Consider the following 25,262-nt stretch of genomic DNA (forward strand, 5'->3'; position numbering starts at 1 on the left):
CTGCTGGCCACGCTTCTTTTGATGCAGCCCAGGATACGGTTGGCTTTCTGGGCTGTGAGTGTACGTTGTCAGTCATATTCGGGTTTTCATCCACCAATACCCCCAAGTCCTTCTGTCTGAGGGCTGCTCTCAAAGAGAGCTCAAGAAAGACCCTGAAGTAAAAGAGTTTATACTAGTCATGAGATTTGGAAATTTTTTTAATTGCTCGGACCAATTAGGGTGAGGGAGAGCGTTAAATTATGATCGTATTGGGATGCTCATTTCAACCTCATTGAATGCTTATACGAAAAAACAAGTGGATTTGCATGTTGGTGATATAATTTTGAACTTCAGAACTCAAGAGGAATCATGAAAGATAAAGAAACAAAAAATGCGACCTTTTACTTAAGCAAGGGAGAGTTACATGTAACTTTCCATTCCCTAAAAATTTTCCTAACATTGCATTGAATTAACATTGCCTTTTTGAAGTGACTTGTGAATACAAATAAAAATTTCTAAGTAAAGTATTTTCCAGCCACGGCGGTGAAAGGTGAATAAATAGTAATGAGCTTGTTCTTCTGTGTCAGTATCGGTCTTATTAAGGAAGGCAATTCTTGCAGTTGGTTTGAAGGTTTTGAGTGCACGTCAGTGATAGCAAGTTAAACAGTGTAAACTGCTATGTGGTCTTCTGGAAAGATAAATCTTAGGTTTCCGTAGATGTTCATCACTGCTAACTAAAGCCAACCTAAAGACTCAGATTTTTAACAGTCCTACATTTCTACCCATTAAAGAAAACAATGTGAAGAATAACCACATGTGAATAATCACACTGTATAGGTCCCTTACTAGAAATACAGCTAGTGGATTTTATTTTTTTCCTTTCTGCCTTACACAAATTATGTGCAGTTCTTTTTTAAAATACTTTTTTTGCTTTAAGGCGCCCCTCTCTAAAATATGGTAACACACCCTGAATCCTTTTTTACAGATTCTCTTTTAACCTTTTCCGCTAATTACTTCCCATGTGTTTCTTTTCATTTAGAAAACCCTTAAATATTTTCCAAGTTTGCTTTACAGTCCTAGGAGAAGATTTGATCAACATGCTGGCTTTTTCAGCTCTGAAGGCCTGCATTCTGAATGAAATTGACTTATTGTGACTGAAAATGAGTTGGATGTACTCATCCTGACTTCCGTATGCCAGTGCTGCAGAACCATTGCGAAATGGTAGCGGTCATCCCTACGGAGTCAGGCACACTGATGGGCAAAGGCAGGAAGCCAGTTTCCTGGCCGTACCATGGCTGATCTGCTCTGATCCTTACTGGTCTTTCCTTCCCTTGGGTATTTCTGTCAATGCCCAGGAAATTTTGGTATGTGATATCTAATTATAAAAGGATTTTTGAAGATGATAAACGGCTCAACACCGCTTTTTACTTTTGTTTTATGTATGTAAATGTGTCAACTTTGCCATTTTGCCAAGTTACACCAATTCCCCACTGTTGGGGAACCGGTTTAAGGTCATATATATAATACTGTTATCAGTGCTGGGAAGAATCAAAATTATATGAAGATACGTATATTGTGTGAACTGAAGGTCAAAACAGTGGTTTACTGCTGTCTAAGCTTCTGTTTTGTTTATGAAAATAGGTCTGGAGATGGTGAGATATTAGTTAGAAAATGACAACCAGTTTATATATATATATATATATAAAAAAAAAAGCAACTCACTATAAATTAAAAGTATATAAAGAAAGAGATATGCCAGTGTCAGACTTGAGCAGAATGATGCCTACATTCTTACTTATTTTCTGGTTATTTCTAATTAGGGGGAAGTTTAATCCATATGCGAGGCCTTATTGCTAATGGAAGGGATATAAAATTGAAGGAGAATACAAAATAGCAAACACTTTATGAAAACTTGGAGCTACTGAAGGGTATGATGGGTTTTGAATGTCACTTCTAGTCAAAACAGAAACTTTTTCAATGGTCTGTCATTGACGACTTCACCTTATTGAGGTGTCTGTACTTCAGTGCAACACTTTTGGAGCCTCTGAAGTGGAGTGGATGACCACTCTGCCTTTCCTTAGCGAAGAGGAGCATCGTGGTTGTCTGGTTTGGACAGCATGGTGCTCTCCTAACCTTTTCACTGGCCAGTGATGTTCTTGTCTGCTTGTTGATAGCGGTGGCATCCTAACGCGCCTCCGGGATTTGGAGTTTTTCTAGTAATAACATTGACTTGCAAGGTGTCTGCAGAGATCAAACTAACTCTTTCCAGAAGTACCAAGAGTCATTTGAGTCAATTTATCCCTCTGTCCCTCTGGATCTTGGTGGTGTATGCAACGACTTTGTAAAGAGTTGAAGAGGACGGCAGGCACAAACTGCACCTGGGGCTGTTTTTATTTAGGAAGCCATTAGACAATATTGCAGAGATTCTCTATTATTTCTCTACTTGTAGTGATGTCATTTTTGTATTACTGTGCATACTTTCATTTGCTCTAATCTGTTTCAGCTCTTAGGCCTGCTCCTCTGAATGCGTTTACTAGTCTTTTCTCTTGCTGTCCATTTGTCTCTAATGGTTTCTAATAAATAGAAAAGGTACATACCTGCCGTTTTTCCATGTCATTGAATGAGTGACAGCCATCGCAAAGAAGCCTGTGAAATTATTTTGTTGAAGAGCTGCTTGCACCATAAACGCAAATTACTGGTGTCCATCCATCTTTAATGCGCATCTTTCCTTTTTTGCAGTAGTTCAAATAGAATTGTGTAATGCAAAGGTAGCTCTTGCTATCGTAATGAAGCTCGTTATCCCGCTAGGGTTCAGTAACAACTATTGGAGATGCAAAAAAACCTTCTGGATGTAAAGTGATATCTTAAAAGATTTTTTTCATTTTTTTAGGCTACTCACCCAGAATGTTGGTCTTCTTTATGTTGGAAACTTTGACAGACCTTTTGCACAAATTAAGGTACGACTAATAAGCTGGGAAGGGAGGGGAGGTGGCTGTTTAAATTATTTAACTTCTGTATGATTTAAGTCTTTATTTAGAGAACTTCAAGTTAACAATACAGCTTCAGGAAAAGTAATGGGAAATAGTGCTACTTTCGTGATGTTTACCATATTCTGGGTTCACTTCTAGTTACATCTCTGTACTTAACTTGTCAAAGAAGTTAGTTTTTCCTGTAATCTTTTGATTAATTTTGATTTTGGTTTATCAGAAGGAAAATGTTGTTGTTTGTTTTTTATTTTTTTTTAATTTAGGTTACCTTTTCAGTAGCATTTTAAAGCAAAGCCACTTTTGGAACTTGGCAATTCTTTAAGTGATCCTTGACAGGGAAGATACAGCAGTAAAAAGCAGAGATTGTTTTGCAAGTATTATTAGATTTATTATGAAAGACTCATACAATTGCTGGAAAATCATTTATCTTTTATGACATCCTGGTTCTTTTCCTTCAGTTGAACTATAGTAGTTTCACATTTCTAACTGCCAGTTGCTAATTAGTTATTGTTATGTCACTTGCAAACAAAAATGTTTTACAAGAATACATGGACTGATTTTGATGAGTTTCACTGGGATTTTTTGTAGGAAAAAGATAGAGAAGCATTAGCATGTCAACCATTACACTGGATGTGGAAATGTGGTATCTGTTTTAGAATGCTGTAATGTTTCCATGTCCCAGATGATACCTGTAATTACTATATATTCTACACTCTTGGCAGCGTTATTCCCTCCATTGTGTGCACACGCTCGTGCCCCTCAGAATTTTAAAAGCCTTGGTTTTGTTTTACATCTAAATGAAACTTAATTTCTAAACTCAGATGCATTCCTTTGCCATACCTAATTACATTACTAAAGAACAGTATTCCCAACCATATCTAGCTAATACTTGCCTTTTCTAACTTTTATTCTCCCTGTTCCTTTTCTCCCATCTCCCCAGTTCCTACATGTATAATACTCAGTTTGGCTCATAATCAAAAAATGTAGACGTTTCTTGCATGAAACGTTGTGTTGCAACAAGTTTCATCACAAATAATCTTGTATATTTTTGGTGCTAACCCTTCAGAACAGTGCTGGCTTAAATGGTTTACAAAAGTTTTCTCACACTGTTCTCCCCTTCCAAATGAGGCCCCATTCCTGCCCTCGCCCGCCCCATCCGTTTCTAATAATAGGCAGCGAAATGGTGAGGTTTTCTCCCTGGCCGGGAAGAGTTTATAAGTTCACTGGTGGATTTGAGAGAGAGGAGGCATGTACTGCACTCGTTTTCAGCCATTGGCAATCAGCAGTGGTACTCCTCCCATCCGGTGCGGCCAAGGAGAGGCCCTTCTGCTCACAGGACAGCTGCAAAGCAGGCCACAGTGCAGGATCAGACTGCAGGACTGACTATCGTATCAATAGCAAACGCTTAGGGAAAGAGTGCAAAACCAGGATAAACGCAAAGTACGCAGCCAGTTTCCTGCAGTGCAGGGCCTTCTCTGCTGGAAGTTGTATCTGCGTCCTGGTGCTTAATAGACTCAGTTGGACCTTCCTCCCTAAATGTGCCTAAGGGATTTTCCACTACATTTTCAACATACAAAGCCACACTATCACTCTGATTTAAGGTATTATTTAATTTCTTTTAAACTTGTTGCCTAATAGTTCATTTTGGTTCATCCTAGGCCTTATGTCAGGAGAAATGGTGAGCAGTCGTTCTCTGCTCCTGACTTCATCTTCTCTTCGACATTACCTCAATCTTGCATCTTCCAAGCTACAAAAACTAAATCTCCCTGTATTCAACTATTCCGTATCTCAAATCAACGTTTTTGTTCTTCATACCCTTCTGTATTTCTACTGTTGCTTTTTTTAAGGTAGAGAATGGCACAATATTCAAGATACAGGCACAATAACATTTTCTGTTGTGTTGGCTGTTCTTACCTTATATATGGTACAATGCTTGATAGATATCTGACATAGATTAAATTTGAGTAGGTTAATAGTAGACTTTCTGGTAATACATCACTGGTGTAGTCTCATCCTAAATGTTGTGTTTGCCACAGAATGGGTAGTATAGATATTCAGAATAACTTTCAGTTACTACCTAGGAAAAACAAAGCTGATTATCCACTAAATTACTGTAGATCACATAGACATATTTGAATAAGCTAATTCCACAATCTGTACTCTGTAAGAGATGACTTTTATTTTTGAAGCTATAGGCATATATATGGGCGTGTATTTACACACCGTTGCTTTTCTTTGTTTCTGATGCTAAAGGTAATCCTGAAGTGGTAAGCTAATTTGTCTCAGGGTCATCTCTTCTGCTTGTATTATTAGCTGCAACTGGGAAATGGCGTACAGTTAACGAAAACAATAAGCTCTTTTAATTGAGGCTCCTATCTGATTGCTTGGAGATTCTGGAAGGGTGTTGGCTGTATGAGAGCAGGAGGAGCTAGTGTAAAGTGAGGGGGCCCAAACTGCATAGAGATCTTCAGCACCAGAAATGAGAAGTAATAATTCACATTGAGAACTGATGCTGGGAAAAGACGTTTCTGTACTCTGCGGATACACAGTGGTCTTTTGTAACTGCCGGCACAAGTTTCTTTCGTTCTTCCCCCAGCAGTTCTCCAGGTCCTTCATATGTGGTTGCTAATGATTCCACCAGTTAAGACCAGTGAACCACGCTTGGTCCTGGAATGTATATAAAGGCAGAGTCTTTGTAACCTTTTAGTCCAGCTATGCTTTTGCTCACTGTGTGATGGATTGGTCTCTCTCATTATATACATTACCCACTCATGTTCATTTGCAAACATCCTGAGTCTTAAGGTATTCTATTAAGATATGGCACTTGTTGCCAAACACGTGCATTAAGAAATGCCTGAAACTACTGCAGTCCTCTGTCGGTGTAGATTTATTACTCAAAGTGAACCATTATTATACAGCATTATTTCCAATGGATTTTAGTGCACTTTCAGTTGGACAAATAGGAATGTTACCAGGCCTTTGAAATATTCACAGTAAACATATAAACTGCCATGCTAGTACTCATAAATTCATGATTGAATTTATGTACATTTACAAAACTGCAGAGAGAGAAATTCCTTATCAAAGTATCCTTTCCCAAAAGCAAGCAAGTTTGATTTTCCAGAATTGTGCAGGAGATAATTGCACCAGCGTCTTTGATGATGAAAACCGTAGATGGCAAGTCTGCGAAAAGATTTTGAAATACTAACGTCTTTTCTAGGATGATTTTTCTATGACTTTCTTTCTCATAGCAAAAATTCATTCATATTTATAGATATTAACATTTAGAATGTTTCTGAGACATAGATGAGCTGGTAAGATTAACCGAAATTACCTGATTGTCTTCCTCCTGCCTGGCTTTCAGTGGTGTCCGTGGTAGTGCTTGATAGGTGTTTGATCTCCGTAGTTCATTATACAAAAGGAATGTGAAGCATTCACTCCTCAAGCTTTTGAATCCCGTATCTGGTAGCAGATAGATTAGAAGAAAAGGAAAAAAGAGTGTTTTGCTGGCTAGAGGTATCTGCCTGGAACTTTTACTTTCCAGTGATGTGCCAGTTCATAGATATTGCAAGATTTTGTATGTTGCTACTTTGAACAGAGTTCATGATAACAGAACTTTTACGTTGTTGCATAGTGTTTGTGATTGTTCTTGTTCTAGGGCAATATTCAGTGAGTTTCAGTAAGTTCAGTGGCTTCTAAAAATGATGTCTCTCTTCGTTAGCTGCTGAAAGTACTAAATTAATTAATGATTTGATAGTAAACGTTGTGGCAACAAATTCTTATTTTATTTCCAGGGGACTGTTCTTTAACAGTCCTTTCTTTGAAGGAATCGATTTTATAGAGGGTAATTCCTTTTAATAATTTTATTTTGTTTCTAAATGAAATTATTCTAAATTATTGTTTAATTCTATTGTCTGTTCAAAGGTGTTGTAGAATCGTCTCACCATAAATGTTTACTTTTTGTATCTTTTCCCATTTAAGTAACTATGTTCATAGTAGTAGTTACTGTCATGTACTTCTGCGTTCATTCAAAGAACTTCAGAGCAATTCAGTGAGTTGCTGCTTTCTTTGGATCTTAAGTGGTTGTATTTATTAAATATCTGTTGGAAACTGCATGAAGCAAAGAAATGTTTGTATAAGTGACAGTCTTGATCAGCAAGATAAAGTATTGCCATCAGCTGGAATTAACTGGCAAACTTTCTTAAATCTATTTATGTTAAACATTGTTAGTATTCTTTTACTAACAATGAAGATATTAAAGCAAAAATTTTATCACAGAAATGTTGTGTTTATTAGAAATAACTAAATCCATTGTCCCAGCATACATAATAGTCACCTGATGGAAGGGTACGTTATGGGGTTTTTAACCTGTTTACAGAGCAAGAAACATATATAACGCGTTTTTAAAATAGAGATTTGATCAAAGTACATTAGAATGAAAACTTATCTACACTATATCCAGTAATTATAACTATAAAGAAAATGATATCGCTTAATCAGTTTATTAGGATTGAAAGTTTTTGCAGTTCAGTTCCTAGTTGCTTCTGGGATGAGGGGAAACTGTTCAGTACACTGTGTTCTCCATTATTAATCAGTAATGAAGCTTCTGGCAGTCTTTACTATTGAGCTAATGACTAGCTTCGTTTTGGGCTCTTAACACATTAAATTACCATTTAAATAAAGATTAATTACTGCTATTTTATTTTTAGTATTTTAAGAGTAGTTATTAAAAAGTTTCATTATAAATACTACTTTGTTCAAAATAGAATTGTTTGATTTAATAGAATATGAGGACAGTTACGGTGAAAAGAGTATTTTGGAAATAGTGATGTGTTCGTAGTATTTTGTTTCTATGGTAGGAAGCCGATGGAAAGATTCTGAAAGTTTTAAATTTGCTTCTGGGGAATTATCTGCTGTAGTTACAGCAGTCTTGCTGTCAAGGACTCGCGAGGAATCAAGCTCCCTACTCTGACCTGCAGCTCGGTAGCCGTTATCTGTGATTTTATTAAACTTTAGAACAGTATTGCTGATTGCTGAGACAAGCTAAACCTACCGCCTACACTCCGAGAATGCAGTTTGCTTCAAAGCTATTATTTGTCCAACTGCCTCATTTTCCCTCGGCAAATACACTTTTAATTTAGGACATGATAAAGCATAGTAAAGTTCTGCCAGAGAAAGGCCCTTGCAATGAGTAGTCGTCCCAGAATAATTTCTCTGGTCATATCGCATCAAAACCGGTAAACCCTCCAGATACAAATCTATCCTCCTTTACTTTAAGATCCACAGGCAACTTATCAGCACCTCAGAGAAATTACTGTAATGTTCCCGAGAGCTGAAACATCTTCAACACAGCTGCTTTGCCTTTGTCCAGAGACAGAGGCTGAACTGATGTCTGAGAATCAGGCTAGGCCTCATTGGTGACACCTTCGGCAGTATCAAACATCTGTAGATGATTACTGAAGTGATTGGCCACAATTTACCAAATAATCTTTTCCTGAAAGAAGAGGACAAAGGCGTGAATTGGTGAACGTGCTGCTTTCAAGAACTTATTGCTTAAGCTAGGATAAGGTGCTGATTTCTTGACTGAAGCTGGCATGCTTTTCCTCCCTGAGCGACAGTGACTTCTACTACCAATTAGTGGTCGCAGAGCTGGGTGGACTGACACTGTCTTGTCACGGAGGACAGATATGGAGCACCTTGTTAACGTACAGCTCTTCAGACTGCTCCAAATTTGGGAGGAGAATTAGTCCAACTTTCCCCATACACTCACCTGCTGTCCTGACAGAGCTCCACAACAACTATGTGGTCTGTACAGTCTTTTACATGTAAAAGCTTTCCCTCTGTGCCTCTTGACAGCCAGTAAGAGTATGCTGGTGCCCTAATTATTTGATGCTTTGCTTATTGGACTTTCCATCATATTTCCAGAGGTTTTTGCTTTCACTACCGCAGCAGGAAAGGATTTCAAGTTTATCGTGAAATCATAATCTCAGTTATGTTTCTGTTGCCTGTCTCCCACTCTTATTATTTTGTGCTGTTAGTGTATTGTATGTGATACAAAATACCATAGAATAAAACATAAGGATATCATGCCTTCAGCTTGAATAAAAAGACAAATACAGCCCTAGAATCTCTGGAGGAAGACATGCCTGAGAAAAAGGAAATACAGGTTTATCTGTAGGTGTTTGATTCTGGTTGCTCACCTTGAAGACAAATGATTTCAAACTGAAAGAGACAGCACTGGGATAAACAGAGGCCTGTCAAATTAAAGAAAAATAGGAGTAACTTTCTCGGTTAGCTTAGCAAGATGGTGTCAGAGAAGGATTATTTCATCTTTGTATTAGTGAAGTTAACATGGGCAGTGAGGGGAAGAAGAAGCAGAGAAGATTATTTTAATATAGGAAGTAGTGGAAAGGAAAGTAGTGATGGGAGAACAAATGGATTATGCTGGACAGAAATAATTTTATTCTGAAAGCTGAAGAATACTTTTGAGAGCTACAGATCTGGATCCAACTTCCACTAAGAACAAACACCTTTACAGTGTTGAGAAGCGATGTGGTAATTATATGCTTTGATGACTGTGAAGGAAGAAGATAAACTCAGATAATCCGAGTCCTTATGTTTCGTTAAACACAGTCACTCTGAATTAAAACACACAAACTGAGGATGAAGCTGTATAATATTCTACCTCTTCTGAAGTTTAAACTGCATTTTTCAGGTAAAGTAATCAACACTAACATTATATATTTATTCTTGTTAACAGTCTCCAAACAGAACTGGTGGGTGGCTCTAATGTTTTATAGAGTTTTGTGGGATGTTACAGTAGGATTTTCACATCCTTTTGCTAGACATGGAAGCTGCACTGGGCGTCGTTGGAATTGCTGGTATTGGGCTGCTGAGAAGTTGGATAAGGAAATTCTTCTCTTCCTTATTCTGTTTGTCTTTTGTGGAAACTACCTATATTTGTGTGTCTTGCAGTAGTCAACACACGGAAACAGTTTTAGCTCCAACATTTAAAAAGTGGAGCTGATTGCTAGGTAATCTTGCAAAATAAATTTCTCAGTGGAGTGGGAATTTAAGCTTTCTTCCTAATGTTTATTGTTACAAGATGACGGTGTACAGTCTTCTCATGGGAAGTCGTACGATGCTGAGATATAATGTCTTCTGGTGCCTGAACCTGACCTCCTTTTCCAATCTTTCCTTTCTTCTGAACTTCACATAAAGGACCGAGTCAAATTCTATATCTTAGTTTTTATCTTCATATGGTCTGGGTATGAAAATTTACCTGGCATAGGCTGTGGTTGCCTTCCTTAGGTGTGCATAAAGGTTTTACATTAAAAATAAAGTTAATTCTCAGCAGAGTGTTTTCAGGAGGGCAGCCTAGGACTTGAAGTGAACCTGACTGAACCTGGAGTGTCTACACATCTTGCAGTCTTCTGTCCCAAGTTCAAGGTGACTTTCTTTGACTTTGTGTCCAAAACAATAATCTAAATATATCTCTGCTAATCTAAGTATATCTCTACTCTGCTCTGGTGTGACCCCACCTGGAGTACAGCCTTCAGCTCTGTAGTCCCGAGCACAAGAAGGACATGGACCTGTTGGAACGGGTCCAGCAGAGGGCCACAAAGATGCTCAGAGGGCTGGAGCACCTCTCCTATGAGGACAGGCTGAGAGAGAGGTTATTCAGCCTGGAGAAGAGAAGGCTCTGGGAAGACCTTATAGCGGCCTTCCACTACCTAAAAGGGGCCTACAGGATGGATGGGGAGGGACTGTTTATCAGGGAGTGTAGTGATAGGACACAGGGTAATGGTTTCAAACTGAAAGAAGGTAGATTTAGATCGGATATTATGAAGAAATTCTTCACTGTGAGGGTGGTGAGGCACTGGACCAGGTTGCCCAGGGAGTGTGTGGATGCCCCATCCCTGGAAGTGTTCAAGGCCAGGCTGGATGGGGCTTTGAGCAGCCTGGTCTAGTGGGAGGTGTCCCTGCCCATGGCAGGGGGGTTGGAACTAGGTGATCTTTAAGGTCCCTTCCAACCCGAACCATTCTATGATTCTACAAAAACCAAAATTCTGAATTTGTGACAGCAGTAGCAGAAACTCTGAGAGGTAAAAAACACTGCCCTACCCACACAGTTTATATCTTGTATAGAAGATGAGGAAAGTGCTAGAGAGAATTTACTGAACAAACCGCAAGTTAGAAAATGTTGTAACATGCCAGCAAGAAATCACCCACTGCTCATTCCTAATTACACATTTGTTAAAGATAGCAAATGTAGCTCATTTTGAAAATAGGATACTTTTGAACCATTACTTTGAGAATTAATTTGGAAAGAAAAAAAGCATGTGGCTTAGTTCTTTATCCCTTGACTTCCTTTCATTTTTGTACATCTTGGCATTCTTTGTTGCAGCTTTTCTCAAAGGCAATTGCTAACTCGTAAGGGCAAGGGGTCCTGACTGCCTGTGTGTTTGTATAGTCCCTGGAGTATTAGAGCCCTCAGTCCTGCCTGGGAATGTTAGACACCAATAGCAGAAGTGAATTGTAATATATTTTATGCATGCGTTTATATTACAGTAAATGCCAGCATACAGTGCGCATATTTACTCTCTATAGATGCATTGAGGGGGGAAAAATACTAAAAGAAAATAAAAATAATCTAGCCTCGGTACTGGTGATGTAAACAGAAGAAGAATAACAACTAGAAAATCTGTATGAGCACTGCAAAAACTGAAGCAGTGATTTTGTATGCTGTCGCAATTGCTGCCCCTAAGAACAAAATGTTAATGAGCTATAATTTATAAATCCGCTCTGTTCTGATGGATCAGATAGTCCCCATTTTGCTTTTTGTCATGATTATGCCTATGAATTCAGTTAAAAAATTTGTTCTTTGCAAAGCATGTGGTGTTCCATAGAAGTCCACAGAATTAGGAAGATTACCTCTGCGGTTTTCTGTTGTTGCTGCCAATAAGATAGAATAATTGGTGCTTCGTTTTGGACTATGATTTTTTTATTTTTTTTGGGCAGCTTTTGTTATTTCAGCTCCTAGTAGTTGTTTTTGAAAATCAATCCAAGTTTGTTCTTGCTAAGCATAGGGTAAATTAAGCCTTCTGGAAAGGTTAAAATAATAGTTAATTGATTGTAGATCTTAATTTATTGTGGGGTTTTTTTAGTTTTCTATTTACTTCTGTATTAACTGTTTAAGAAAAAAAATCTTCAAACGCTTTTAATGAGTATTGTAAAAATGAACAGATTGCAGTTTTTTAAGTCTTCCATTTTCTGGGCTTTGGAATACAAATCCATCCTAGCAATAGAAAATCAGTATGATAATACCTCATTTCTCAAAAAGCTTAGAAAAACAAGTGCTGACAAAGGAACCTCGTGAAGTCCAAGAGAAGCAAATGCAGGGTTGTGCATCAGGGAAAGAGCATGCTGGAGCGTTACTGGCTGCGTAGCGGCTCTGCGGAAAAGCAACCGAAGGTCCTGGTGGCAACGAGTTGAACACGAGCCATCCATGTGCCCTTGCACAGGTAAAGGCCAAGCCTACCTTGGGTTGTGTTAGCTGGAGCGTAGCCAGCAGGTCAAGGAAAGTCACTGTTCTCTCTGCTCAAGCATTTGAGAGGCACATCTGGAGTAACCATGCACTGTTTGGAACTTCCCCCGTGCAAGAGGAGTCACCCCACTGGAGCAATTCCTGTGGGCGTCATGACGAAGGGTAGAGCATGTGGCCTGTGAGGAGATGTTAAAGAAATTGGGTTTGTTTAGAAGAGAAGGGGAGAGGGGTGACTAATTGCAATCTTCCATCACCTAAAGTAAGATTGCAGAAAAAAGAGAGCCAGACACTTCTGAGAGATGGTCAGGGAGGGAGAAGAGGAAAAATCCCAGTTGGATGTAAGGAAAAAATTTTTACAGCGATGTAGCAGGTTGCCTAAAGAGACTGTAAAATCTCTGTCCATGGGGATTCTCAAAGTTTAACTGGACAAGACCCTGAGCATCCTGACTCATCCTTGAAGTTAACCCAGCCTAGAGCAGGAAGTTGCGTTGGGTGATGGTGGGATGTCCCTTCTAACCTGAATTCTTCAGGTTCTGTGACATTGTAGAGTATAAGCAGTCACAACTGTGAAATATAACCAGTTCTTAAGGATATATAAAACTGCATCATTTATTGTGTTTATTGGGAAATTGTACAGTTGGATGTTTCTGAGCCTCTGCTGTTACTGATTGAATAGAGCTTAATTTCAGGCCATAATATTAACATACAGTATACCAGCCAGTTCTTCCTCTTTATCTTTTCTTATTGCTGTGACCATAACATGCATTATACAAGGCTCTCAATACTTCCATTCTTAGTATCTCATTTTTTTCTTGTTAAATGTTTACCTTTGTAAGTGGATGGTTTTCTCATCATATCAAAAATATGAAAAGATGCATCTTTTTTCCATTAAGAAGTAGCATTGCATTACCTTCCAGAGATCCTATGGTCCTCTTTCAAAGAACGTGCTGTGTTTTCTCCACTAAAATGTTTATTTAAAAAAAGAAAGGGTTTGGGGTTTTTTGTTCCTTTGAAGTCATTCTAGAGCTATTTTCATGTAATAAGACAGTATGGATTTTTTAAGGGAGTGTGTGGTATATGTTGAGAATAAAGAGTCTTTGGCTTTGTTCTGTGGGCAGAACTGAAACTGAGAGAAGCCGGTGTCCTTGGGAATGTCTCTAAAACTTAAGAGGTTTATAGGTTATTCAGAGCCATATAATTAAATTTAAAAGAATGAAAGTAAAGAAGAAAAGAAATCGGAAGTGGCGGCACTGGCTAGATTAGTAGAGAGCTCAAGAGTAACAAGCTGGAAGCAGAGCCGCCAGAGGGTAGCTGTTGGATGTAAACATGCCGAGGAGACTTTGCAGATGTGTGAAATGGGGTGTAACTGTTGTGCATAATTGATATTAGTAAAGGAAGACGAATCCATAAGAGTGTAACACGGGACACCAGAGTACTGCAGAAACAAAACTTCATATATGCTGGGAAGGCATGGTCATACTGTCTAACGATGATACCTTCCCTTCTCCTCCAGTCTTCTCTGCGGCCCCTGTTCCAGCGGTGACACTGACGTACAGTCACTCTTAGGAAAAGCTTCCAAAATTAATCCCTAAGACCACTCATATTTTATTTTTCAGTTCTTTTGGTTGGAGTACTTTTGTCATAATACCTATGAGATTAAGCCAACCAGCAATTTTTTATCACATTAGGGATGGTTGATTTGGAGTTTCCTGTTTCCTTTCATTTGATAAATAACGAGATTTGAAACCAGCAGTAGCTGATATATGGGCCATCAGACTCTAGGTTTTCATTATTTTCTTTTTTTTGTCTCAGCATTTCTTCTTCTTGAATTCGTTTGCTTTCTTACCTTCCTGGAAATATTTCAAATATTTGCTGTTGACCCCATACAGATACTATTCTGAGAAGTACAGTCATACAGAAAACTGGATTTTCAAAGTGATAAGCAGATTGTGCTTCCAGTGGCTTTCCTATGCCCAGTGGTATGAAAATATACTATGATAAATGTGAGCATTAGGACATGCAGATTACGTCTCATTAAAATAACACATGAATAGACAGACAGGGGTTTTTTCCATATTGAAGAGACAGCAAAACAAAAGGGTTAAGCGATGTTTCTCTGAACCATAAAGTTATTGTTCACCACTAACTAAAAATTGCTGAGAAAGATACTGCAAATGAGAGGTTTGGTTTAGCAATAAATGAGCATAGATATTGCAGATATTTCTCATCTGCATTGCATTGAGCCCTCATACTTGTCACAGTGGAATAACTGATCAGGTCATTGTAAAACTGCCAGATTTATCTTGCTGTCGTGCAAGTTGTGTTTTGCTATTGTCCTCGTCCTCTTTGTCACATTGTTCTTTCCCAGGCTTTAGTGTTTGAGAGTGTTCTGGCTCCCATACGTGGGGGATTCGGGGCTGGCACCATCTTTTGTTTTGCTTTCTTATGTTTTACCAAAATCATTTTAGGGAAGAGGATGATTTGTCCATGATGATTTTAAGCTCTTGAACATGGTAATTTGTTGCTGCAGCTGTTGCCGTGTTGTAACTGCATTGTAAAACCTGGTTTGGGTGTGCCTCTGCACATAGAGAGTGTAATTTGTTCTGAGTAATTGAGGATACCTTGATGACAACAGCTGTTTATGGGGCCAGGTCCTGTGCTTGCCTGACTTGCAGCAGGGACTGTTTTTTCCAGTGATGTAGACATCCCCACGCTCAGTTTTCATAAATGCAATTGGATTTGCATTTTCTTTTGACTAGAATACAATACTCAAACAGTATAGCAGTGTGCTCAAGCTTCTCAGAGTTTTAGGCAATTTAGGAAACTCGTTGTAGATAATAGTTTTCTCGGGGAAAGTAGCATCCTAAATTTGTGCGTCTGTATTGTTTCCTTCTGAAATGATTCTTTTCATGTCATATTTGTTATCATAATTGTGCTTTATTAATCTGTACTGCTTTTTTAAACCAGCTCTTCATCTTTTCTTTCTGCGTTAGACCTTCCTGCGTTAGAGGCTTTTGTTGGTGCTGTAGGCAAGCGAAATAAAGGCAGTAGAATCAATACAGTCAAAGAGAAAGAACAGATACAAAAAATAGATTCTAAATAAAGTTATAAAAATCAGACCCTATTAGAAATTTATTCTAATCAAATAAGACAGTAGAAGGTACTTGGGAAAAGTCTTCTACGTCTGTTTTTTAACCGTTTCTTTAATTGTTTATTGTTTTAAAGTATCATGAGAACATCAGCCAAGATCAGGCGTGAGGGGGGAAGAGAAAGTAAATTGTTACTGTAAACAGTTTATAGGCAGAGTATATCTGAGTTTGTTAAGCTTTTTAGAGGTGAGTTATTTTGAGTCTAAACTGAACAAATGAGGTTGCACTTGATAAATGAGGCTGAACTTGTAGTACCTTTGCGAAATGCAGATGGTAATGTCTTTAAAATAAATCACTCATGAATAAATCAAGATGTTGAAGTTGTAAAGGGTAAGAGATAATGTAACAGGGAAATTCTTTGACTAGGAAATTGTTTCTGGGACCTTTCTTTATAGTATATATAAAACGCATAGTGAACATCATGAATGAGAAATATTTTAAATGTCAGATACTGATAAGATTGGAGAAAAACAGTTGACGGCAAAAATGATCATATTGAGAGGTACTGTGCTGGTTTAGGGATAGTAAAAAGCAAATGCAGATTAAATTTAGATAAATGAAAAAAATAGGCCCTCAAACAATAACACAGAAGGTAGAAGAAGAAATATCAAACGAGATAATTATTCAGGATATCAGCTTACAAAGGAAAAGGGGCTGTGGGTAATATCCTGTCTAATTATAATACCTATAAAGGAAGATAGTTACATGAACTAATTTCAGCCACCATATACCCCACAGGCTCCCTGCATAGACAGTGGAAAACAGTTGAATCCAGGGGTGAATCTGGGAACCTCTAAGAAAAGCACCTGACAGTTGCCTCGCTGGGTCTTTTCAGTTGCCTTCTAGAGCTGCCAGTCTCTCTCAGTGGATTACATACCACACGAGCTCCTAAATTTTAAGTACCTAAAGTAATGGTGCAAATACTCCTCTTCCCTGTCTCACTGGACTTTTCCTATTATGAGATTAAAGGCTGGAGTAAAACCAAATTCTTATTGTATAGCTGTTTTAACTAAAAGTGAGCATTTCCAGTGTAGTATTCCCCACAGACAAGCATTGTGGCTTAAATGTCACTTACAGCTACTGCTAATAGATTTCCAGAGATCCATTTTTTCCACCATTTCTACCCTCAAATATAATCTGTAAAACCAGGTAAATCCTGCAAGCTTACGCTCTGGTAGACCTCTGATGAGAAAGTTGGTGGCTTTTACAGAAGGTTAGCAAACAAGGAGGAAGGTGGAATTAAATTAGATTGTGGCCATGAAAGGCTGGCCCGTAGGCAAAAAGATGAGATTTCATAGTCGTAGAAGTAGAAGGATGCTTATCTCCTACACAAGGAAATGATAAATAGCACCTGTACAATTCAAAGAATGCCTTTGATACCTAGAAAGCAATAATCCTAGGGGAAAATGAAGTTGTACGTAGACAGTAAAGGTAAGATTATTTCTTTTTGCATTCTGAATTAGTTCCTCTATTTCTGTGATGTACAGTGAAATACTTACTGAAACCATTTTTTCATAAAATTGGCTTTCACAGTTTTCATTGCAAGGGTCACGTATACCTCCGCTTGGCAGTATTCCATAATGACTTATAGCATTTGTAAAATTTCACATTTGAGAGAGAAATATGTACGAAAACTCAGTTGAATAATAGTGATGTGGTATCTTGCTATGTAATAGTGAACAAAACCATTATTTATTTACTTTTTGTTTGACAATAGTAAAACCACTGCAGTTTTATCTTTCTAGTGTAAAGTGAGAATAAAAGTGAAGAACAACAGAAGCTCAGTGGTGCTATTATATTTCAGCAAATTGAAGTTTTCAAAATGTCACTTCTGCTTCTCTCCAAAGGAAAAAAATGTTGATTGTAGAGAAAATGGCATGTTATATCTTTGGGAAAAATAGCATAGAAAGATTCGAAAAGGAAAGATCATAGATGTGGCAGCATTGTTAGAACCATTGTACAGATACTTTATTTGAATTGCTGAGAACTGTAGATGTTTTCATTTACTGGGGAGGAAACTGTAAATATGCAATATTGCTTTTTATGCTCACTTCAGTGAGTTACTGTTTAATTGGTATACAGAAAAATTTCTGCCAGTGACTTTACAACCAAATGCTATAATGAAATGTCACTTCTTTTCAGAAAAATGTTACTTTCCCTTGATTAGCTGAAGTATTAAATCCGTTTCGGTAAATGAATCTATTGATTTTAGCTTAATGTGTTGTAATAAAAAATGTTTGAGTGTGTTCTCAGTTGGTGGATTCACGAGATGCCGTGCTGGATTCTGTACAGGCATTGATGTGAGATTTTTATCTATTTTTCATGCATGAAGCAGGGAAGTCAGTGTTGGTACAGAAGGGAAGTAAAGACCTGGGTTCTGCTGGACAGCAGTTCTCTCACTTAAGCTCTGCAGAAGACATCCATGGGCTTTCTTTCACTGGGTCAGCCAAGACCGTGACAGTGCTCTAAGTGGGAGGGAATGAGGCTATAGCAAAATAGTGCTGTAAAGCCCCTTCATCCAGTTGCTCAGTCTGCTAGGACTCAGGCAGTCTTCCAGAGGTGGTTAACATCAACCGTGGTCCTTGCTGCCTTGGGGAGCTGCCCATTGCCTACGTATTAATGTTGCACCACACAAGAAATAAAATGCCTGATTAGCGTCATATGTTAATCTACCCATTTGTAATTTAATAGTAATACAGAAAAGTGCAACCCAGCTTCTGCTTCATTTCATTAGTGGGTCATGGTTAGCCATGCTTGAATGCTGACCATTGCAGGAGCAGATTAACTAAGTGTTGGAGCATTTCTTTTATACAAACACAGAATCACAGAATGGTGGGAGTTGGAAGGACCTTCGGAGATCATCTAGTCCAACCCCCCTGCTAAAGCAGGTTCACCTAGAGCAGGTTGGACAAAATCATGTCCAGGTGGGTTTTGAATATCTGCAGAGAAGGAGACTCCACAACCTCTCTGAGCAGCCTGTTGCACTGGTCTGTCACTCTCACAGAAGTTTTTCCTGATGTTGAGATGGAATTTCCTGTGTTCCAGTTTGTGCCTGTTGCCTCTTATCCCATCGCTGGGCACTGCTGAAGGGAGTCTGACCCCATCCTCTTGACACCTGCCCTTTAGATATTTATAAGCATCGATGAGATCCCCTCTCAGTCTTTTCCAGGCTAAACAGACCAAAGTTTCTCAGCCTTTCCTCATAAGAGAGGTGCTCCATCCCTTAATCATCTTCGTAGCCCTCCTCTGGACTCTCTCCAGTTGTTCCTTGTCTTTCTTGAACCGGGGAGCCCAGAACTGGACACAGTACTCCAGGTGCAGTCTCACCAGGGCAGAGTAGAGAGGGAGGATGACCTCCCTCGATCCGCTGGACACCCTCTCCTTGATGCACCCCAGAATTGGCCTTCTTGGCCACAAGGGCACGTTGCTGGCTCATGGTCATCCTGTTGTCCCCCAGGACTCCCAGGTCTCTTTCAGCTGAGCTGCTCTGCAGCAGGTCAGCCCCCAACCTGTACTGGTGCATGGGGTTGTTCCTCCCCAGGTGCAGCACCCTGCACTTGCCCTTGCTGAACTTCATCAGGTTCCTCTCTGCCCAGCTCTCCAGCCTGTCCAGGTCTCCCTGTATGGCAGCACAGCCTTCTGGTGTGTCAGCCACTCCCCCCAGTTTTGTGTCATCAGCACAACCTCTGGAAAAACCTGTGGAAGAAACCTGTGTGGGATGTAGGGAAGAGGCTGTTCTACAGTAGAAGCAGTGCAAAGGAATATGCAAAAGCAGAATTAGAGACAAGAATGTTTTTGTTCTTTTACACAATAACGCAAGATACAATTAATGTATTTTCCTACATCTTTACATTCTCTTTCCACCTGTTACACTTTGGATGCCATTAATGCATAGGAAGAGGTTTCAGAGGAACTTAACTTCCATAGAAGGAAAACAAAAGACATCTCCGAATAATTTAGAAGGACATTTATAGATCAGTGAGTCAGAGGTTTTGGACTTAAAATACTGAAGCTAACACTAAAGCAAACAGACTCTGAATTACTTAATTACTAGCTTGTTAATATTTCATTCAGAACTTTAAGGAAAAAAATCTGTAATTAGTGCTAATAGTTATAGCAGGAAACTACAAACCAAGGCTTTCCGTTTCAGTTCATGATTTCCCCACCGTGTGCACTCTCGCCTGACAAATCAACTCCCTTTTACCTTGGGCTTTTCAGCTGTAGAATTATGTAGGTAAAACTCTTTTCTCTAAAGCAAACTAATGAAGTTGTTTTAATGTATAAAAATACACTTTGAGATTATCAGGCAACAGGTTACAGAGTTGCCGTTGCCATTACCTGGTTTTTCTTTCTCTTTTCTTTTTCCAGCGCTTCCTATTCTTCTAGAGAAGCGTCTTTAAGAATTTATTTTTTCCTGGCTGGAATTGTTAGTGCGGCTGGCTGGCTCTAGAATGGGTTTATGATGTTACTTGTAATGCTGTTACATCGCGTGAAAAGCAAAACAAATGTTTTCTGCTGTATTTGTCAGAGAACTAATCCTATTTCAGTCCTGGGCCTCAGGCAGGGGAGGACGGCAGCTCAAACACAACTATAGCACTTGAGCAGAGCGCACAAATTAGGCTCTGAATTCTGGAGAATTTAAGAATCGGCCCATGCAGAGGTCTTTGCAAGTCGCAACTTTATGACAAGGGGTTTTTTTGGAGAGGTCATCTGGTTAAAAAACTCAAGAGGCTTTTCTTGGCTTTGCTTGCCTTAGCTCTTGCAGATTAACTGCGTGAAGTAATTTTGCGAAATAAGAATGAAGACTAAACATTGTCACTCGCTTATTTTGTTATTGATGTACCATACAATAATAAAGTGTATGAGCAAAGCCATGAAAAGTGTGCTTATTTACAGCGGGCTTTCCCAGATTTCCTGTCTTTCAGGGCTTTCTCAGGACCAACTATCAAACCATTAATTACCTCCTGTTGTCAGCACTCACCACTCAAAGTTGTAATCCCGTTTAGTTGACAGTAAAACAGAAACTCAGATAAATCCTTATTGATTTGTCTAGAAACATTGCTGCCCAAACAGACCAAGAAGCTCATAGGTTTGTCAGACCACATCTGTCAAAATCCAGAAAATCCTCTGAAGCCAGCTGTGACTCTTCTAAGTCCGTGAATATTGTCCGTTCGTCTGCCCCATGATTACTGCAATCTATTGCCCCACCCCACATCCATTACCGTGGTGTCCTGGGAAATGTGGCTTCTTAACTCTGCAGATTCATTAATAACAAGGAATGGAAAGGAAGGAGGGATTTGCAATGAAAAGTAAAGCAGTAAGAACCCCTCCGTAGACTCATTTACCAACAAATTTGTGCCATTGATAGATTAGCCCTTGCTTACCTTTCTTTTAGAGGACTGACCTCATCAGCTGGCAGGCACCATGAAACCATTTGCAGTGTGTGAGCCACAATTAACTTCCCTATCTAGCCCCTTCCATCCTGTAACCCCACGATGATCAAGCAGACCTGCATGCTTAGGTTTTAGATTATAGGTCAGATTATACCGAATGTCTTTAATTGCTTTTGAAGAGGGAGGAAAAAAGCTTTCCGTGATTTAAGCCTCAAAGCCAGTTAGGCTTTGAAGTTTAAGGCAAACTATTCAAGAAAGGGAGGGAGTTCAATGCCATAAAGGCAGTTGAGAAGTGAGTTAGGGCAGTTGACTTTCACTACAGCAGTTGCTTTGATCAAAGCTAATTTTTGAAAGTCTGTGTTAAGTCAGCAGCCATTAATCTTTTTGTTGTGATGTATTATCAGTAATGGGAAAAAAAGTATTGTTTTCCTTCTAATTGAAATCTTAGAAGGATGAAAAGTACAATGAAAAATCCCTGATGTGGCTTTTACAGCTTTTTGCCCAACACATCTTTGCTTTATTGTTTGGATTTTATAGCACTGCTGAGTAGATTTTTGTGGTTGTTGTTTGGCTCTTCTTGGCTTTATGTTTTATATTACTGCAGTGTTTCATCAAGGCATTTATCAGCTCCCTCACTTAAGTGGTTCTGGCAGTCACCTGAAACTCATCCTGTGTCATTAGCTACAAAAACGAAGGTTGAGTCAGGAGGGTTGTGAACCTCAGCCTGATGTCTCAGCCATCAGGTGTAAGAATGCTTCCTCAAAATGGCGAGGTTTTAAAAATTGTTGTAGTTTAACTTTTTTTGTCATCCTGCATTTGAAAATTCAAAGTTCTTGCTTTCTTATATAATACAAATACAAAACCTGAAAATATTCTTTAAAAAATAAGATGTTGTTCTGCTGTAAGAGACTTGCGTGATTTCAAGACCTGGCACTCTCTTAAAAATACTATTACATAGACTATATAAAAGCTACGACAAGCGAGAGGGAGATCTCCTCTCTGGCTTAACCCTTTGGTTTGTAGGAGACTTGGTTCATGACAAACCATTCAGTGTAGTGAAATGGATGGGGATTGTCTGAATTTTTATTTCCTGCAAGTCCTGTAAGCCTCTGTATCAAATTTATGAGTAATTAGGAATTGCCTCTGAAATGCATGAAGAAAAAAAAGTTCACTCCTTTTTGTAAATATGTCCTAGGCAAAAACTGAAACACACGTTAAATATAGGAGATTAAAAGCAAGTTTGCTTAGTTCTGGTCTTAGTTTATGTGCACATTCTCTCTGTACAGTCTCAACGTTTTCAAGTATTAATAGAATTTCTAGATGTTGAAAACATTTATAAATTTATAATCCTGCTCCCTACCCCCCACCTTTCTAATAATGCTTGCATAGCATGTTTAATAATTTACATATCACTTAGATACTGGTATTTGATAAAGTCAGTATGCCAAATTCAGCTTCCAATGTTATATGTTCTTTTGTTTGCCTACTATAGTGAAGAATACGAAGTAAAATTTTGATTATATCTTTCTTAATGTTGTTATTCAGCGATGTTCTGAGGCAAAGAAATTTGAACCTCAGGGAAAGCAGAGCTGCTAACAAACCAGTTTGGGCTTTGTTAGGCAGGGGAGTAGACATATGAATATATTACATACGATTATCATAAAATTATGGCCTGGAAATTGAACAGTCATGCTGCTGCATTTTAGACAGTACATTTATAATAAGCTGTAATAAAGTAAACATTTTGAATGGATATAAGAAGAGGCATTACTTGCGATCACAAATGTATGTTCAATTCATGCTTTTGAAGCTCAATTTAACAAAGCAAACAAATTTCCTTGAAGTGTTAACACAGTTGTTCTCAGTGGTGAATTTCGATTTATGGGGAGAAAACTTTAAGCGTGTAAAACTGGCTGTTTGGGATCTAAATGGAAGAAAAGAACATGATTCATAATGGCTGTAATTTGAAAGCTGAGTGCTGTTACGAGTAAAAGTGGGTTTAAAAGACTCGCTTGCAATTACTTGCCACTCTGGATTGTAGTTTAAATTTCTTTAGGTTTATTCTGGTATCATTTGGCATTTTTCTGAAAGAGTATAAAACCATGTTTTCTAAGAACATTTCAGAAGCCAGATAAGCAAGGAGTAGAATTAGGTTTAGGGCCTGATCCTGATAACACTAGTGGGGGCTAATTGATCTTAGGAAGCTGCTCAGAGGTATATAACTTACAAGGATAAGAGTTTGTAGAGCCACGACCCACATGAATAGCGATCAGATACTATCAGACTCCTAAAAGTAGTTTTCCTCAGATGAGACAGAAAGGCTGCTGGGAAGCTCCCGATAGCGCAGCCCTGGGGAGTCTGCCTGTAACCCATCCCTGGTGGAGTGACAGCAAGTGACAGAACCCCTTGCAGGGTGTAAGAAGTACAGAGAAAATGAGATTAATTTAGACTCCTACAGTAGCAATAGCTTGGGTACAAAGAAAAGATGAAAAACACTCATACGGGAAAGTACGCTGTAAAATCTGTGTGATAAACACAAACATTTGTCAAGAGAGCCATCATTTTAGAGGTGAAGTCCAACATGTGAAAGGCAGAAAATGTCAGAAAAACTCTTCATCCTATTCTGACACAGTCATCTAGGTTGTCTTATTTCATTTATTTTGAGGTGTAGAAATAGCATTGCCAAAGGTTGTAGAATAGTGATAGCATTGCATTGTCTCCAGAAGGTTTGTTTGGGTTTCTACTGATAAATTATTAAAGAGATCTCAGCTGCCCTGTGTCATAGGATTTCTTGGTAGCATAAGTGTAAGTACCTGAGGGGTAATTAAGATCAGGTTTAGAGAACCTAATGGGGGGTAAATGCTTTCCCTGTTGTGTGACCACAAACCTTCTCTCTCTGTTTCCATATTTGCAAACTGAGAATAATAAGCCATACGAAGTTCATAATTTATGAATGAGCTAAGCGGTGTTTTCAAAGTATATTCTTTAGTATTCATGCATAACTTGTCTCCGGATCTTTGTGTCTTAGCTTGCAGTGCTCTCAGTTTGGGGCTGGCTCCCTTTTGCAAAAGCAATCTGAGTTAATAAAACACAAATGAGGGTTAAGACTGGCTTTCACAAGCTGGCTTATGTGAAGTAGAAATACAGTCCTCAAAATACATCAGGCTTTGGTGAAATGTTTCCTCCCAGAATAATTTCTACCTTGTGATTACAGCTTTTCTATCAACTTGCACTGTATATCCTTGCTCCATCTTCCCCTCCTGTACAGTTGCTTACCTTCCTGGTGGGGGGGGGCTTTTTTCAGAAACCTCCAGTAGATTGCTTGTCCATCTCTGGAAGGATTTTTTTTTCTTATTTGTTTTTGTGTAACCTGTTGAACAGTTTTGTGCTTTGCCGTGGCATTTTACTCCTTTGCTTGCACCTGCCTGACCTTAAAGTGGCATACCAGTATTTAAGAGGGCCTACAAGAAAGCTGGTGAGGGACTTTTTAGGATGTTGGGCAATGGTTGGACTAGAGGGAATGGATTAAAACTAGAGATGGGATGACTCAGACTGGATGTTAAGACAAAGTTCTTCACCATGAGGGTGGTGAGACACTGGCACAGGTTGCCCAGAGAGGTGGTAGAAGCCCCATCCCTGGAAGTTTTTAAGGCCAGGCTGGATGGGGCTCTGAGCAACCTGATCTAGTGGGAGTGTCCTGGCCCATGACAGGGGGGTTGGAACTAGATGATCTTTAAGGTCCCTTCCAACCCTAACAATTCTATGATTCTTTGATACTTTGACAAACACCCTCAATTTTCAGTACTGACTCCAAGGATTATTGGTGGCACAGTTAATTTTGGTGTGCCAAATCCATGGTAGCTCCTTGTTCTTACCCCTTCCTACGAATTCATGAGCTGTAGAGCAGGTGAAGCTCTGTTTGCACCAAATGTGCATCCTCTCTACAGTAAGTTCACACTGGCGCTGGCTTTGAGAGCTCTGTTACTGCTCTCTTACTGCCTGGGTGTTCACTGCAGTTCCCCCATCCCATAGGGTTTCTTCCTCTTTCATCAGCACAGAATTATTTGAGCTGCCTTTTTGATACAACTCTATTTAAGAACTCATCGCAGTGGAGTTATGCCATGTTCATGAGTCCTCAGCACAGAATTCTTCCGTTTCTCGGTTTTTACAGAAGACACCTTTTTTCTTTAATCCATAGACCTGTGAT

General features: G+C 39.0%; 1 protein-coding gene across 3 annotated transcripts in view; it reads left to right on the forward strand.

The window, feature by feature from the left end:
• RNGTT (RNA guanylyltransferase and 5'-phosphatase) overlaps positions 1 to 25,262 on the forward strand; it is a 189,688-nt gene that overhangs the window by 151,300 nt on the left and 13,126 nt on the right. For all 3 annotated transcript variants that reach the window (XM_063330003.1, XM_063330002.1, XM_063330004.1), the window contains one exon: positions 2,870 to 2,936. In XM_063330003.1, the coding sequence (XP_063186073.1) occupies positions 2,870 to 2,936 (67 nt within the window). The remainder of the gene's footprint in view (positions 1 to 2,869; positions 2,937 to 25,262) is intronic.

Source organism: Chroicocephalus ridibundus, chromosome 3, assembly GCF_963924245.1.
Source record: "Chroicocephalus ridibundus chromosome 3, bChrRid1.1, whole genome shotgun sequence".
Taxonomy (NCBI): domain Eukaryota; kingdom Metazoa; phylum Chordata; class Aves; order Charadriiformes; family Laridae; genus Chroicocephalus; species Chroicocephalus ridibundus.